Below are 18,003 nucleotides of genomic sequence, written 5' to 3'. Positions count from 1 at the left end.
TACTATAAAAACTAATACTAGAATTATAATACTAATACTAGAATTATAATGAGGGGTATTTTTTTACCACTCTGCTGCAAAGCACTGTGTATTAAGCTGAGGAAGCAGGCTAGTACCCGTGAAATGCATTGTCTATTTTTGTGTTTTGTATAGATACTTTTCCAGTTCTACTGGTGTTTTTACCTTCAGGAGAGGTAAGACACTACCTCTGATTCTAGTTCTTGTATTAGAAGTTTGTATATGATCATGCTTGGGCTCCTCCATCCTCATGAGTATTTAGCTAAACCTCCTTTAGAGGTAATAGTTTTTTTCCTAAAAACTACAGACCCAGGAGAGTGACCTTCCAGCTTCCAGCAGGACTTGAGAAACCAAGCCGAGCGGTGGCGGTCAATCTCCCACTGGCTTATACGGGGGTTGCAGGGATCTGCAGCCCTCTCTTGTGAGTATAATAGCTGCATATACTTACAACCCTCCACTTATTAATGCTACTGCACCACTGGGCTCCTGGTCTATCGTTTCACTCAGGTATTCTTGTGTACCAGGCTACTACAAGGATCACCGAAACCTTCCTATAATGCCATTCAGGAATTTAGGAAGAACCAGTAGAACCAATTTTTCTTCATGTGGAGAATAAAACTTCCTTTCTGGGAAGTCTAATCAACTCCCCTGATACAAATGCTCCCCCACTATCGTTATTGTATAACCTTGGATATTATTATTAGTGCAAAATCCCTCCTGCCATTTTGTTAATTCCATGATTGATCTTACCTTTATCAACATTCCAATATTGGCAACTATAATATAACGAGCGTTTGTTGTTGTTCTAATTACAGAATCAGCATTTTAATTTCAGTTGGTTAAGGCTAATTAAACAGAAGGATCTGTGCATCGCCCCTGGAGAGAAGGATAAAGTCACTGTTCGAGCGTGCGACAATAAGAATAGCGGCATCCGGTGGTTACACAAATCCCTGACTACATTTCAGCCCTCGCTGGTAAGTAAATAACACACGTGTAAAGTTTGATAAAGGCAGGGGGAACAGAGGGAAGTTTTCTCACGTCATGTGGAATTGACCTTGTCCCTACTGGCCTGCCTCACCTTGACCAGTCATCTGTCAACAACAGCTTTATTGAGATAAACAAAGCAAACACTGCTCACTAGATGAGCTACTGAGAACGGCTATAGTTGAGGTGATTCCATAGTACCTGCTGTGGTGGCAGATTGCAGTGGGTGTCTCTGTTCTCTGAGTCATAACTACATTTGGTTAGGCTTCATTCACACAAGAATGGTTTTCTTCAGCAAGCAGAAACATTTTGAAGGAAGTGGCAAAGAGTATATTTCCTGACAATTGTCTTTACTTCAGTTAATGTGCTTTTATGTGACTACTAGACAACCTACCTGGAGTTTCTTGTAACAAATTATATTCCATGGTAGAAATGAAAATGAATGGTTGGTTGGCTATTGCTTCCCTACCTGGCAGTAAAGTTGTTTGGTATACAGATTTATGAGGGAACTAAGCAGGTCACTAAAATCAAATTATATTTCAACTATGGACTCAACGGTTATCTACCTCCCCCTTACTGCAGCCTGGTGGGGGTTGGCATTACTGGGCGTCTGCACCAGGAAGTCCAGCCAAGTACCAGAACCTGCTCAGGTTCAGCAGAGACCAGTTTGTGACACAGCAGCTAAAAACTATAAAACTGTAGCAGAAATTTGTTACTGCATAAATAATTTATTTGAAAGAGCCAACATATTATTTAGCACTGTATAATAAATAAAAGAATTAGGCCAATTTAAATATGCTAAGGTAGAGTGACCATATTTTTGTGGGTCCAACCTGGGACGGGGGGGGGGGGGGGGGGCGCCGCGGCGAAAAGTGGGAAGGAGTGAGGAGCACGCAGCGGCGAAGACTGGGGGAGGGGGGCTGCGGCGCGCGCCGCGCCGAAAAATGGGCGTGGCCATGACATTGTATGGGCGGAGCTAATGTAATGATGTAACAGCGAGGCATAAGAAAGCAGTGTTTACGCCATGATGTGGACAAACGAGACTTTGTATCATGGGTGTGCAGAAACTGTGTGATGCTAATAGTATACCGTAACCACAAAGCAGCAAACATAGCCATCTATGACCATTAAATAATAAATGCAGTAACAGTTACCCCGGACACCAGAAAATAAACGCAATAGGCAACATGTCAGTATAAAATAAATGCAATGCGGGCAAACATGTCAGTACAAAATAAACGCAATGCGGGCAACATGTTAGTACAAAATAAACGCAATGCGGGCAAACATTTCACCAGACAATAAACGCAATGCGGGCAAACATGTCAGTACAAAATAAACGCAATGCGGGCAACATGTCAGTACAAAATAAACGCACTGCGGGCAAACATTTCACCAGAAAAGAAACGCACTGCGGCCAAACATTTCACCAGAAAAGAAACGCACTGCGGCCAAACATTTCACCAGAAAAGAAACGCAATGCGGGCAAACATTTCGCCAGAAAAGAAACGCAATGCGGGCAAACATTTCGCCAGAAAAGAAACGCACTGCGGGCAAACATTTCACCAGAAAAGAAACGCACTGCTGCCAAACATTTCACCAGAAAAGAAACGCAATGCGGCAAACATTTCGCCAGAAAAGAAACGCACTGCGGGCAAACATTTCGCCAGAAAAGAAACGCACTGCAGGCAAACATTTCGCCAGAAAAGAAACAATGCGGGCAAACAATAACATTTCACTAGAAAAGAAACAATGCGGGCAAACATTTCACCAGAAAAGAAACAATGCGGGCAAACATTTCACCAGAAAAGAAACAATGCGGGCAAACATTTCACCGGAAAAGAAACAATGCGGGCAAACATTTCACCTGGAAAAGAAACAATGCGGGCAAACATTTCACCTGGAAAAGAAACAATGCGGGCAAACATTTCACCTGGAAAAGAAACAATGCGGGCAAACATTTCACCTGGAAAAGAAACAATGCGGGCAAACATTTCACCTGGAAAAGAAACAATGTGGGCAAACATTTCACCTGGAAAAGAAAGCATTTACTCACCTGGCAGAAGTGTCCGGCCTCTGGCGCGCTGCTCCGTCCCGGGACCGTCTTGTTCCTCCTGCTCTGGTCTCCCGCGCTGACAGGGCTACGGCAAGATGGCGCCCGAAGCCCTGTACTAGTGACACAAATAGGTCTCCAGTACAGGGCTCCGGCAGCCATCTTGCCGTAGCCCTGCTCGCCTGCTGGTGTCGGAAACAGACACCGGAAGAGGAGGCTGGAGCGGGGCTGCGGGCAATGAACTGGCACGGCGTCTATAGACGCCGCTGCCAGTTCATTGAGGAGAGAGTGGCCAGAGTCCCGAGGCCGGGACGTCCCGCTGCTGAAAGCGGGACGTTTCCCGGGACCTCATTAAGCCTGGGACAGCGGACCCCGAATCCGGGACGTGTCCCGGGCAATCCGGGACGTCTGGTCACTCTAGCTAAGGGTATATGCTTGTCTAATAGATAAAGGAAAGGGTACCAGTGAGTGGCAGCGGCTCTGCAGAAACCTTGGAGTTGTACATGAGAAGAGGATATGCATGTAGAGAAACTTAAAAAGTAAAGGATATATCACTAAGGCCCCTTGCACACTGCCTCACACTGGGGTACTCTTCCCTGCTGCAAGGGCCATGCAAGTCTAAGGAGACTTGGACACTTCACACAATGCAACGCAGTGTGCCAGAAGCATTCAAATCGCCTCAATGCCGACACAAAGGCTTCAGCGTGTTACTACATGATCCTTGCCTACCGCACAGATTAAGCAGTAATGCAAGTCAGTGGGCGATGCATGTAGTGTGCACAATGGGAGCACGGTGCACATGCCCCGATCGACAGGAATCCAATGATGTACTTCCTGCCTAGCACTGCCGTATCAACCACCAGGCAGGTACAAATGTTTGCCTGGAGCGCAGGAGGAGGGAGGGGCGCAGCTGCACTGAGTAGTGAGAGAAGAAATGCCTCTCAGCTCACTCGGGGATCAGATTACAGCAGCAGCAGCAACAGCAGTGCCTGACTCGACTCATAACTGATTCACTGATTCATTCAGTTCCTTCAGCTCAATGATTCAAAGAACCACAGTAATGAGTGAGTCAGTGAGAGAAGGCACTCCTCCCAGCTCACTCAGGGATCTGATTATTTACAGCAACTGCTCCTGAGTCCTGACTCTTGACTCAGAACTGATTCACTGCTACTGGTAGCTGCATGGATGTAGAGACTGAGTGTAGCAGTATAGTGTATGCCTCTGTGTGTGTGTGTGTGTGTGTGTGTGTGTGTGTGTGTGTGTGTGTGTGTGTGTGTGTGTGTGTGTGTGTGTGTGTAGTGTGTGGGGGGTATGGGGCTGGGGGGCAACCACGGGGGGAGGGGGGGCTCCACAGGATTTCTCACCTGGAGTGATAAAATGGCTAGAGGTGCCCCTGCTGCCCAGCAAGGAGTACATCACTAGCCGAGGAGGCGCTATGCATATAACCCTGTCGCTGCACCGTGGTCATATGAAGGCTGATTTCTTTGGTGCCATGCCGTGCTTGCACCGCTAAAATTAGATGTGCAACCGACCTTAATGAGTTCATACAGTTCAAGGGGACCTGTTAAAGTGTTAAAACAGCCTGAATGTGATTTTGAGCTTCAGAAAAGGGCCGGATTACTGACCAGGCAACAAAAGCAGTCGCTTGGGGCCCCATTCAGAGTCAAAGGGGCCCCATCAGCTCATAAATCAGCCATCGCCATCCTGTCAGCGGTGGCTGGATGGTATAATGGTTAAAGGGACTCTGAGCAGTGCAGTAACTATGGAAAGATGCATATAATTTTAAAGCTCTCTTTCTCTTCTTTCCAATGATATATAAACTGCTGCCCTATGCCTTTTAGTTTTTGCTATTTTCGCGATCAAAAAAGAGAGCTTCAAAATGATATGCATCTTTCCATAGTTACATTATATTACACAGGACGACTTTTCTCCAAAGTCGGATGCTCGATTCAGCACAATACAATGAAATATAAGGAGCCCAGGGGGATATAATTACAAACATCATGCTGGTAGGTGTGAGTAGTGATGCTCAAATACCCCTTTTTAAAATTCGAGTTTGGTCGAATTCGAATAGTAAATTATTCGAGGTCAGTCGAATATTCGAGTCGAATAATTTTTACTATTCGATTCGACCTCGGACTTCGAGCTCACTATTCGAGTCGGTATTCGAGCTCACTATTCGAGCTGACTATTCGAATTGGCCTTAAATAGCTTCCAACACTTGTTTTGAGGGTGAATGATGCAAGAAACATCTTTTTTCCAAGTAACAACAGCAAGTGATTATGTGGGGATGTTCCTTTAAAAAAAAATGTGGAAAGAGAAGTTGTGTCCTTAATTTTGTTCAGTAGTGTTACTGTATATACTTGTTCTTCTTCTTCTTTATCTTTCTTCTTCTTCTTCTAGATCTTCTTCTTCTATATCTTCTTCTTCTTCTTCTATATTGTCTTCTTCTTCTTCTTCTTCTTCATCTTCTTCTTCTTCTTCTTCTTCATCATCTTCTTCTTCTTCTTCTTCATCATCTTCTTCTTCTTCTTCTTCTTCATCATCTTCTTCTTCTTCTTCATCTTCTTCTTCTTCTTCTTCTTCATCATCATCTTCATCTTCTTCATCTTCTTCTTCTTCTTCATCTTCATCTTCATCTTCTTCTTCATCTTCATCTTCTTCATCTTCTTCTTCTTCATCTTCTTCTTCTTCTTCATCTTCTTCATCTTCTTCTTCATCTTCTTCATCTTCTTCTTCTTCATCTTCTTCATCTTCTTCATCATCTTCTTCATCTTCTTCTTCTTCTTCATCTTCTTCATCTTCTTCTTCATCTTCTTCTTCTTCATCTTCTTCTTCTTCATCTTCTTCATCTTCTTCTTCTTTTTCATCTTCTTCTTCATCATCTTCTTCATCTTCTTCTTCATCTTCTTCTTCATCTTCATCTTCTCCTTCTCCTTCTTTTTCAATATCGTCTTCTTCTTCTTCACGTATTTCTCTTTTCAATTTTTTTTTTAAAGAAATGCAGCTATTTTTGAGCGTAACAAATAGCTGGTGGGCGCACGCATGTTGGAAGCGCCATTGTATGTGCTCCCTGGCAGTGGAAACACAAAGACAGCAGGAGGTAAATTCAGCAGCAGGAGGACCAGGATGAGTGTGTGGCAGCAGGCAGTCAATGAGGCAGGCAGCTCGCCGTGACATAATAGCCCTGGTACCTAGCGGTGATACCAGGGCTGTAAATAAACACAACAGGAGGTCCCAGACAGCGGTCGTGCAGCCCACATTGTGTCCAATACACAACTGGGACAACACAGTTTTCAACCCGGGCACCTCAGAAAAATTAAACCTTTTTTTTTTTTTAATGGTTTGTTTGGTTTTGGTTTTGCAACCAATATAGCTATTGTTTGACGTAATAGCTGGTGGCAGAGTGGCAGCAGAAGGTAATTCTGTGTACCCTGGCAGTGGGAAACACAGACAGACAGCAACAGCAGCAGGAGGAATGGAGGAGTAATGTGAGCAGCTATTGTTTGACGTAATAGCTGGTGGCAGAGTGGCAGCAGAAGGTAAATCATCTGTGTAGTGTACCCTGGCAGTGGGAAACACAGACAGACAGCAGCAGCAGCAGCAGGAGGAGGTATGGAGGAGTAGTGTGAGTGTGGCAGCAGGTAGGCAGCATGACATAATAGCCCTGGTACCTAGCGGTGATACCAGGGCTGTAAATAAACACAACAGGAGGTCCCAGACAGCGGTCGTGCAGCCCACATTGTGTCCAATACACAACTGGGACAACACAGTTTTCAACCCGGGCACCTCAGAAAAATTAAACCTTTTTTTTTTTTTAATGGTTTGTTTGGTTTTGGTTTTGCAACCAATATAGCTATTGTTTGACGTAATAGCTGGTGGCAGAGTGGCAGCAGAAGAAGGTAATTCTGTGTACCCTGGCAGTGGGAAACACAGACAGACAGCAGCAGCAGGAGGAGGAATGGAGGAGTAGGCGAGCAGCTATTGTTTGACGTAATAGCTGGTGGCAGAGTGGCAGCAGAAGGTAAATCATCTGTGTACCCTGGCAGTGGGAAACACAGACAGACAGCAGCAGCAGCAGGAGGAGGTATGGAGGAGCAGTGTGAGTGTGGCAGCAGGTAGGCAGCGTGACATAATAGCCCTGGTACCTAGCGGTGATACCAGGGCTGTAAATAAACACAACAGGAGGTCCCAGACAGCGGTCGTGCAGCCCACATTGTGTCCAATACACAACTGGGACAACACAGTTTTCAACCCGGGCACCTCAGAAAAATTAAACCTTTTTTTTTTTTAATGGTTTTTTGGTTTTTGGTTTTACAACCAATATAGCTATTGTTTGACGTAATAGCTGGTGGCAGAGTGGCAGCAGAAGAAGGTAATTCTGTGTACCCTGGCAGTGGGAAACACAGACAGACAGCAGAAGGGCAGTACACAGCAGCCCACTGTAGGTTTAAAATGTGTGGCTGCAGGCGACGTAGTAGTCAAAGTGAACAAGGCTGGCTTAGTGAGCAGGAGCCAGGAGGTGGTAAAGGGTGGTAAGGCACATTAACGATGGTTCCGGCAGCCAGTTCATGTCCCCCTCTCGCCGACAACAGGGGCCAGGAACTCGCCTTCCACCCACGCCTGGTTCATCTTGAGAAACGTCAGTCTGTCCACAGACTTGTGAGACAGACGTGAGCGTTTCTCGGTGACCACGCCACCAGCTGCACTGAAGCAGCGCTCGGACAGCACGCTGGAAGGGGGGCAGGACAGCACTTCCAGGGCGTACTGCGCCAGCTCGCTCCAGATCTCCATGCGCTTGACCCAATACTCCATGGGATCAACAGGGGCATCGCTGTCAAGCCCGCTGTACGACCCCATGTAGTCAGCCACCATGCGGGTCAGGCGCTGGCTGTGACCGGAGAAGGATGCTGCTGCATGCATCTCCTCTCTAGTCACTGCTGCCGGAGCCTCTACAGTCCTGTAGAGCTCGTGGCTGAGAGACAGCAGGTCTGTGGGGCGCTTGCTGCTGCTGGATGCAGGCACCTGCTGCTGCCTCTGTGCTGGCTGCTGGACAGTGGGGGTGGAAGGCTGGGGGAAGGCTTCCTCCAAGCGCTCAACAAGGGCCTGCTGCAAGCTCCTTATTTGTTGCGCTGGGTCTCCTCCTGCAGGCGGCAGGAACTGGCTCAACTTCCCCTTGAGGCGTGGGTCCAACATCATGCTGATCCAGATGTCCTCCCTCTGCTTCATCTGGATCACCCTGGGGTCCCTGCGCAGGCACGTCAGCATGTGCGCTGCCATTGGGAAGAGGCGGGCCACGTCTGCTGGCACATCGACGTCAGTGCTGTCCTCATCCTCCTCCTCTGCCGCCTCATCCTCTCTCCACCCCTGCACCAACTCAGCTGCGCTGTGCTGATCCCCCTCATCAGCAGCCAGGTCAGGGACCTCCACCAAGTCCTCCTCCTCCTCCCCCTCAGAGGTGGACTGCGCAGCTGGTTGCCGCTCCTGCTGGTCCAAGGCTGCCGCTCCCTGTTCCAGCAAAGCATCGAGGGCCCTGTTCAGCAGAGAAACCAGGGGCACCCACTCGCAGACCATAGCATGGTCCCTGCTCACCATGTTTGTGGCCTGCAGGAAGGGAGCCAGCACAAAGCACACCTGCTGCATGTGCCTCCAGTCATCATCGGGGACGATGGACGGGATGTTGCTGGTCTTGTCCCTTCTCTGAGCTGCGGAAACAGTGGCCAGGGCAAGGTACTGTTTGACAGCGTGCCTCTGTTCAACCAGACGCTCCAACATCGCCAGGGTGGAGTTCCAGCGAGTCGGAACGTCAAGGATCAGCCGATGGCGTGGCAGATCCAGCTCCTTTTGCACGTCTTCCAGGCTCGCACAGGCTGCAGCCGAGCGCCGGAAGTGACGCACAACATTCCTTGCCGTTTCCAGCAGTTCGCCCATCCCCTGGTAGGTGCGCAGGAACTTCTGCACCACCAGGTTCAGCACGTGGGCAAGACAGGGGATGTGGGTCAGGTTTCCCCTGTCTATTGCGGCAACCAGATTGGCCCCATTGTCGGCCACCACCTCTCCGACTCTGAGGCCTCTGGGGGTCAGCCAAATCCTCTCCTGCTCCTGGAGTTTGGCCAACACATGGGTTGCCGTCAGCTTGGTCTTCCCAAGGCTGACCAAGTGCAGCAGCGCTTGGCAGTGGCGGGCCTTCACGCTGCTGCTGAGGCGGGGGGTTTGGCCAGGTGTGCCGGAGGATGGCAGAGGATCGGAGGAACCTGCTGCAGTTCCCCTGACCCTGCGGGGTGGCACCACCCACTGTGTTGCTGCTGCTGCTGTGCCCGCTGCTGCTCTCCCATCCTCACCCCCTTCCACCAAGCTGACCCAGTGGACAGTGAAGGACAGGTAGCGGCCTGTCCCGAAGCGGCTGCTCCAGGAGTCCATGGTGACGTGGACCCTTTCACCAACCGCGTGCTCCAGCCCTCGCTCCACATTGGCCATCACAAAGCGGTGCAGTGCAGGAATGGCCTTGCGGGCAAAGAAGTGTCTGCTGGGGAGCTGCCAGTCTGGGGCTGCGCAAGCAAGCAGCGCACGAATGTCGCTCCCCTCCTGCACGAGCGTGTACGGCAGGAGTTGGGAGCACATGGCCCGTGCCAGCAAGCCGTTCAGCTGCCGCACGCGACGGCTGCTGGGAGGCAGAGCCCTAACCACCCCCTGGAAGGACTCGCTCAAAAGGCTCTGGCGTGGCCTTTTGCTGACACGGGAATCAGCAGACACAGCAGAGGAGGCCACTGAGGACTGGCTGCCAGAACAGGCCTCAGTGTCGGCGGCAGGAGTTGCAGAGGGGGGAGGAGCAGTGCGTTTCCGCACTCCTGCTGGTGCTGCTGGAGGAGCAGGAGGGCGGGTGGCTGCTGTTGCTGCTGCTGCTGCTGAAGGCTGTGCAGTGATGGGTGTGGTGCCACTGCCAGCAGCAGATGCCTTCAGCCTCTGGAACTCCTCATGCTGGTGGAAATGTTTAGCCGCAAGGTGGTTGATGAGCGAGCTGGTGCTGAACTTTAAGGGGTCTGCACCTCTGCTCAACTTCCGCTGACAGTGGTTGCAAGTGGCGTACTTGCTGTACACAGTGGGCATGGTGAAAAACCGCCAGATTGGTGACAGAAACTTCCCCCTACGGCATGGAAGCGCTGCTGCCTGTCTCCCTGTGGTGGTTGGGGGGGGGCTTGGGTGCGGCTGGTGGTGGTACTGGCTGATGCTGCTGCTGCTGCTGCTGAGCCTGAGACACCAGCAGGCTGTGGGACGCTGCCAATGCTTGCAATGATGCGCCTCCTTGCAAGGCCCACAAGCGCATCCTCCTCCTCCTCCTCAGAGCTGCTGAGGACGACATCCCCTGGAGGTGGTGGCACCCAGTCTCTGTCTGTCACCGGGTCATCATCATCATGCCCCTCCTGAAACATGTCCTGCTGGGATGATGACCCCCCAAACTCCTCTCCTGATGCATGGATGGGACGCTTGACTGTCGCCACAGTCTTGCTGTCCAATCCCTCCTCCCCCAAAGTGCCCATCAGCATCTCCTCCTCAAAATCGCCAACAACAGCAGACAATACCCTGATGGTGCCTGGGGTAAAAAGACTGCTGAGTGACAGGTCGGCGACTGATGGTGAACTGGCCTCCTCCCCAGGCCCTGCTGGGCGGCTGCTGCGAACAGGGGTGGTGGTGGTGGTGGTGGTGGTGGTGAGGGTGGAGGCCTCGGATGCAGAGCTGATGGCGGGCTGCTCATCCTCCGTCATGAGTTGCACCACAGTGTCTGCATCCTTTTCCTCAATGGGACGTTTCCGACCCGGCTGGAGGAAAATGGGAGCAGGTGCTACACGCTGCTGCTGCTGTGTCTCTGCAGCGTGAGTTGCAGATGCTCCTGCTGGGCGGCGCCCAAGGCGTCCACGGCCAGTGGCTATGGGAGGAATGTTAGCCACTGACGCTGCTGCGGAACTGTGCATGGTGGCGCGCCCGCGGCCGCGGCTTGCCACAATGCTGCTCCCTCTCCTCCTGATTCCCTTGCTGCCCTTCCCCTTGCCCAAACCGCGCTGGCTGCCACTTCCAGACATCTTCAATGTTTTGGGCGTATAGACAAAAGTTTTTTAAAAGGGCGGGTGAAAAGTGGGGTACTTTAATGGAGTGGGTTGGTTGGTGAGGTGACTGAGTGAGTGTCCCCTAGTACAGTAAGTAAGTAGTAACAGTCAGGAAGTACAACTAGCAGTTACAATAATCAGTAGTAATCACAAGTAAATTTAGTGTGTGTACACTCAGACAGTGAGTGCACGCACGCAGGAGCTAGTAGCCTATGAACACAGTGACTGAGTGTCCTAGACTCCTAGTACAGTAAGAGTAAGTAGTAACAGTAAGTAGAACTAACTAATTACAATAATCAATCAGCGATCAGAAGGAAATGGAGTGTGGGTGTGTGTACACTCAGACAGTGAGTGCACGCACGCAGGAGCTAGTAGCCTATGAACACAGTGACTGAGTGTCCTAGACTCCTAGTACAGTAAGAGTAAGTAGTAACAGTAAGTAGAACTAACTAATTACAATAATCAATCAGCGATCAGAAGGAAATGGAGTGTGGGTGTGTGTACACTCAGACAGTGAGTGCACGCACGCAGGAGCTAGTAGCCTATGAACACAGTGACTGAGTGTCCTAGACTCCTAGTACAGTAAGAGTAAGTAGTAACAGTAAGTAGAACTAACTAATTACAATAATCAATCAGCGATCAGAAGGAAATGGAGTGTGGGTGTGTGTACACTCAGACAGTGAGTGCACGCACGCAGGAGCTAGTAGCCTATGAACACAGTGACTGAGTGTCCTAGACTCCTAGTACAGTAAGAGTAAGTAGTAACAGTAAGTAGAACTAACTAATTACAATAATCAATCAGCGATCAGAAGGAAATAGAGCGTGGGTGGTGTGTGTACACTCAGACAGTGAGTGACCGCACGCAGGAGCTAGTAGCCTATGGACAGTGACTGAGTGTCCTAGACTCCTAGTACAGTAAGAGTAAGTAGTAACAGTAAGTACAACTAACTAATTACGATAATCAATCAGCGATCAGAAGGAAATGGAGTGTGGGTGTGTGTACACTCAGACAGTGAGTGCACGCACGCAGGAGCTAGTAGCCTATGAACACAGTGACTGAGTGTCCTAGACTCCTAGTACAGTAAGAGTAAGTAGTAACAGTAAGTAGAACTAACTAATTACAATAATCAATCAGCGATCAGAAGGAAATGGAGTGTGGGTGTGTGTACACTCAGACAGTGAGTGCACGCACGCAGGAGCTAGTAGCCTATGAACACAGTGACTGAGTGTCCTAGACTCCTAGTACAGTAAGAGTAAGTAGTAACAGTAAGTAGAACTAACTAATTACAATAATCAATCAGCGATCAGAAGGAAATGGAGTGTGGGTGTGTGTACACTCAGACAGTGAGTGCACGCACGCAGGAGCTAGTAGCCTATGAACACAGTGACTGAGTGTCCTAGACTCCTAGTACAGTAAGAGTAAGTAGTAACAGTAAGTAGAACTAACTAATTACAATAATCAATCAGCGATCAGAAGGAAATGGAGTGTGGGTGTGTGTACACTCAGACAGTGAGTGCACGCACGCAGGAGCTAGAAGCCTATGAACACAGTGACTGAGTGTCCTAGACTCCTAGTACAGTAAGAGTAAGTAGTAACAGTAAGTAGAACTAACTAATTACAATAATCAATCAGCGATCAGAAGGAAATAGAGTGTGGGTGGTGTGTGTACACTCAGACAGTGAGTGACCGCACGCAGGAGCTAGTAGCCTATGGACAGTGACTGAGTGTCCTAGACTCCTAGTACAGTAAGAGTAAGTAGTAACAGTAAGTACAACTAACTAATTACGATAATCAATCAGCGATCAGAAGGAAATGGAGTGTGGGTGTGTGTACACTCAGACAGTGAGTGCACGCACGCAGGAGCTAGTAGCCTATGAACACAGTGACTGAGTGTCCTAGACTCCTAGTACAGTAAGAGTAAGTAGTAACAGTAAGTAGAACTAACTAATTACAATAATCAATCAGCGATCAGAAGGAAATGGAGTGTGGGTGTGTGTACACTCAGACAGTGAGTGCACGCACGCAGGAGCTAGTAGCCTATGAACACAGTGACTGAGTGTCCTAGACTCCTAGTACAGTAAGAGTAAGTAGTAACAGTAAGTAGAACTAACTAATTACAATAATCAATCAGCGATCAGAAGGAAATGGAGTGTGGGTGTGTGTACACTCAGACAGTGAGTGCACGCACGCAGGAGCTAGAAGCCTATGAACACAGTGACTGAGTGTCCTAGACTCCTAGTACAGTAAGAGTAAGTAGTAACAGTAAGTAGAACTAACTAATTACAATAATCAATCAGCGATCAGAAGGAAATAGAGTGTGGGTGGTGTGTGTACACTCAGACAGTGAGTGCACGCACGCAGGAGCTAGTAGCCTATGAACACAGTGACTGAGTGTCCTAGACTCCTAGTACAGTAAGAGTAAGTAGTAACAGTAAGTAAGTAGAACTAACTAATTACGATAATCAATCAGCGATCAGAAGGAAATGGAGTGTGGGTGTGTGTACACTCAGACAGTGAGTGCACGCACGCAGGAGCTAGTAGCCTATGGACAGTGACTGAGTGTCCTAGACTCCTAGTACAGTAAGAGTAAGTAGTAACAGTAAGTACAACTAACTAATTACGATAATCAATCAGCGATCAGAAGGAAATAGAGTGTGTGTTGTGTGTGTACACTCAGACAGTGAGTGCAGTGCGCACACGCAGGAGCTAGTAGCCTATATGAACAGTGACAGTGAGTGTCCCTACGGGTACAGTAAGAGTAAGTAGTAAGTAAGTACAACTAACTAACAATAATCTATCAGTAATCAGAAGGAAATAGAGTGTGTGTACACACAGACAGTGAGTGAGTGCACACACGCAGGAGCTAGCTAGTAGCCTATAAACAGTGACAGTCAGTGAGTGTCCTACTCCTAGTACAGTATAACTACAATACTATTAGTAAAGGACAGCAGAAATACTGGTATAGATGAGAGAAATAAACAGAGGACAGCTGCCCACAGAGGCAAGGCCCCCCTGAGGCCTAAACCTGTAAGCTTGCAGCAGCTGCCTGTCTCTAATGTAACACACAAGCTACTAACTAAAATACAATGTCTATCTAACTAACAACAATATAGGTGTATATGGCAGGTGTAGGTGAGCAAAAACGCTAGGTAAATGATCACAATAGAGCACTTGCTAAGCCAAAGCACAAAGGAGCAACTCTCTCTCTGTACAAGTCTCAGGCAAGCATGGAGAAACGGAACATGGCGGCCGCTATTTATAGGGTAGGGGCTGGCCAGGGTCCCCCTCTGTGATTGGCTGCCGTCAGAGGGCCTGGGAGCCCTCTGATTGGCTCTAAGGACATCAATCTGGGCTATGACGCTATTCGAGCTCGGTACCGAGCTCGAATAGCGCCGGGTTGCTCGAATAGCTCGAATAGTGAATGGGCTATTCGAGTGTACTCGGATAGCCCATTCGAATAGCTCCAGCTATTCGGAGCTCGAATACCGAGCTCGAATAGCTGAAAAAGAGCTCGAATATTCGAGCTACTCGAATATTCGAGCTCTGCTGAGCACCACTAGGTGTGAGGATGTAATTAATTAGTTGTGGGTATGCTTAAAGGCATACCCACAGGCACTGCTCAGAGTCCCTTCAAGGGCTCTGCCTCTGACACTGGAGACCAGGGTTCGAATCTCGGCACTGCTTGTTCAGTAAGCTAGCACCTATTCAGTATGAAACCTTAGCCAAGTCTCTCTAACCCTGCTACTGCCTATATGGCTCTGGCGCTTTGGGTCTGCCAGGAGAAAAGCGCGATATAAATGTTATTTGTCTTGTCTTGTCAAATGATGCCGTGCGCTGCTGATTGTCTTCAGAGCCAGGCTCTCCTCCTAGGTCCTCCTCCTGCTACTGTGCGCTCTGCTGCTGCCCACTCCTCCCTCCCTTCCCACAGAGAACCACAGCTGCAGCAAGAATGATAGCAGTAGATGGCAAACGCTCACTCACCTATCCATGATCCAAGCGATAGAGATCTCGTCATCTGAAACCCATCTGTCTCTTCTACAGTGCAGCCGCTCGCTCTGAACTTCCTGATTCTCAGATCAGACAAGAAGTAGGAAGTAGTAATAGTAGTAGTAACAGAGCAGCAGCACTCTAGAGGAGACAGATGGGCTCCGGATGACGAGACCTCTATTGCTTGGATCGCAATAGGTGAATGTGAGTCATATGGTGCTGTCATTCTCCCCCGCTGCGGCTGCCTTTTCAGCTGGACTATCGTATTCACTGGGATAGAGGCTGCATGGTGGCTGTCTAGTTTGGGAGGAAATTGGTTGTTCGGTGGTGGGGGTGGTTATGTAATTCTGTCTGGGGAACGGCTTCCGGTTTGGCGGTTTCCAGAGCATTCTGCTATTGCCAGGCTGGAGATGCAGGGGGAAAGTGCTGCTGCTGTGATATCTGGCGCCCTCTTCATTGGGGTGCCCCAGCCCGAGTGCAAATGTCCCAGCCATTCATCTCTCACTCTGCATTTTGCCGCTGCTATTCCCTGCATTGTGCACCCACAGAGGAAAGCGGGCTGTTGCCCATAGCAACCAGTAGCTCGGCTGCCCCGGTGTGTGCGGCATGTTGCTGTACAGCTGCATCTTCTGATTCTATTACGACATGATGGGGGGGCCCAAATCAGTTACTTTGCTTAGGGCCCCATTTAGCCTTAATCCGGCTCTGCTTCAGAGTGGAGTAGCAGATGAGGAGCAGCGAGAAGGATAGCAAAGTTTAGCTGCTGCATTCATGATGGATTGTAAAGATGAGAGTTGTTAGAGTAACACCAGAACAAAGGGTATTGCGCTAATAGAGAGTAAGAGATTGCGGTGAAAGGCCTTGGGATGTTGGGTTACTGAGTACACTTGTAATTTTCTTCTTCAACTTTTCCCCACCCACTTCCTGAATCTTTCACTCACTTTCATGAAGCTGATTGTGCCATAATTGATCTTCTTCAGGTGTCTCCTGAAGCTCCTTCCTGTGAGGGAAATTTTATGGTAACATTTCCCACAGATGTTGCCTTAGCATTAAGCACAAGTACTTGAGCAGTACACTGGCACGACTTTCTGGTAGAAGTAGTTTGATAACAGTGGTTGATCTGGTTACCCTGACAAATGTAGGTTATCTGTCACATGCCAAAAATGAATGCATTTTGGTCATTGCCCTCTTGATATCCTTTCCTCTTCCTGTCTGTGCCCAAAAAGCAGGAGAATTACTGCAGGAAAGGATAACAGAGCAATGTTCAGATCTGATCTACAGATCTCAGATGTGTGAGTAAAACTCCTGGTGTTCCAGAAGCCTCTAATATTCCTCCATTTATGTCCAGCAAGTATGCAGATTCCTTTTTAACAGGAAATCCAAACCATGGATAGCTGTTTAAATTAATTGATCATCAGCTTACATCTTTCATTTGCTGACTGCAGCCTAACTTTCTGTTGAGCAGAGATTTACGACTTCTGAGTGCTGTGTGTTGATTCTAAAGTGATCATCTAGGCTCACGTAAGGTCCATGGCTCATCACAAGTAAATGTTGAATCTTGCGTTGCAGGAAGCACACTTTGTTTTAGAAGGAATTCCGCGACCAACATGCCTCGAATATGAACCGTTACAGAACAGACTGCGAACAAGCGCCTGCAATGTCAACAATAAGCTTCAGAAGTGGCAGTTTGAGAAATACATTGCACTCTGAAGGTGATGCTGTTACAAAGGAATATAGATTTCTGTATTTCTCATCGCAGTAAGTGATATGTGGACCGAACACTGTGACATTCCTCGATTGGACTTATACATTGGACAAAATTTCATGTGACCATTAATGTGACTTCGGGAGGCTTCCAGTAAGTTTACCAATAATGATAGTGTAAAAAAGTCCTTTTTTTATGACAAGGGTTGTTGGACTGTTTATTTTTTTCTATGCTTTTTGTTTCATTTTTAAGGGGAAAAAATCGGTACTTTTGTCAATATAATGTGTAATTTCAGCACAAGCCTTTTCCTATTTTAAATTTACTAAGATATGGTATTTTTTTTCTATTTTTGAGTCGGTCAGGATTTTCTACTACTGACAAAAAACAAGATCGCTCTTCTTTGCATCCATTGCAACAGTACTTCACTCTCTTCCTTGCATCCTTGGCAACTATACTGTACTCTTTCCCTTGCATCCTTGGCAACAGTATTTTACTCTCTTCCTTTCCATCCTTGGCAACAGTACTTTACTCTATTTCTTGCATCCTCAGCAACAGTACTTTACTCTCTTCCTTGCTTCCTTGGCAACAGCACTTTAATCTTAGACAGGATTTTCCCAGGTTTAATTGGCTGAGTGCTTTGAGCAGAGGTCTGCACATACATAACCCCAGGCAAAAAAATACAGTCCAAATTTGCCTGGAAAATGGTTTCCCTTTCAATGTTCGTACCTGTTTATTTCATGAATTAAATCTCCTTACAGTTGAAGCAAAAATATGTTAGGTGATATAATTCAAGTGAATATCTTTCAAAAAACAACCACAAATAGAAGCGTATTCATGACATAAAAAAGATAATGAGAGATTAAAGGACCACTGTCTCCAAAATCTTAAAATGTAAAATATATGTAAACTTATACAGTTAAGAAGTATGTTTCTTCCAGAGTCAAATGAGCCATAAATTACTTTTCTCCTATGTTGCTGTCACTTACAGTAAGTAGTAGAAATCTGACAGAACCATCAGGTTTTGGACTAGCCCATCTCCTAATGGGGGATTCTCAGGGTTTTCTTTATTTTCAAAAGCAATTAGTGAATGGCAGCTGTTCCATCCAACTGCCAGAAAAGTGTGCAGCGAGCATGGAGGCTGGCCAGCATCTTT

At 47.9% G+C, this 18,003-nt stretch overlaps 1 protein-coding gene across 3 annotated transcripts in view; it reads left to right on the top strand.

Moving 5' to 3' along the window:
* GALNT5 (polypeptide N-acetylgalactosaminyltransferase 5) overlaps positions 1–17,710 on the top strand; it is an 81,686-nt gene extending 63,976 nt beyond the window's left edge. For all 3 annotated transcript variants that reach the window (XM_068247065.1, XM_068247064.1, XM_068247066.1), the window contains exons 9-10: positions 834–992; positions 16,715–17,710. In XM_068247065.1, the coding sequence (XP_068103166.1) occupies positions 834–992; positions 16,715–16,855 (300 nt within the window). In that variant the 3' untranslated portion in view covers positions 16,856–17,710. The remainder of the gene's footprint in view (positions 1–833; positions 993–16,714) is intronic.
* Positions 17,711–18,003: the final 293 nt, after the last annotated feature.

Source organism: Hyperolius riggenbachi, chromosome 7 (genome assembly GCF_040937935.1).
Source record: "Hyperolius riggenbachi isolate aHypRig1 chromosome 7, aHypRig1.pri, whole genome shotgun sequence".
Lineage (NCBI taxonomy): Eukaryota > Metazoa > Chordata > Amphibia > Anura > Hyperoliidae > Hyperolius > Hyperolius riggenbachi.
This window is presented reverse-complemented; position numbering and strand designations above follow the sequence as displayed.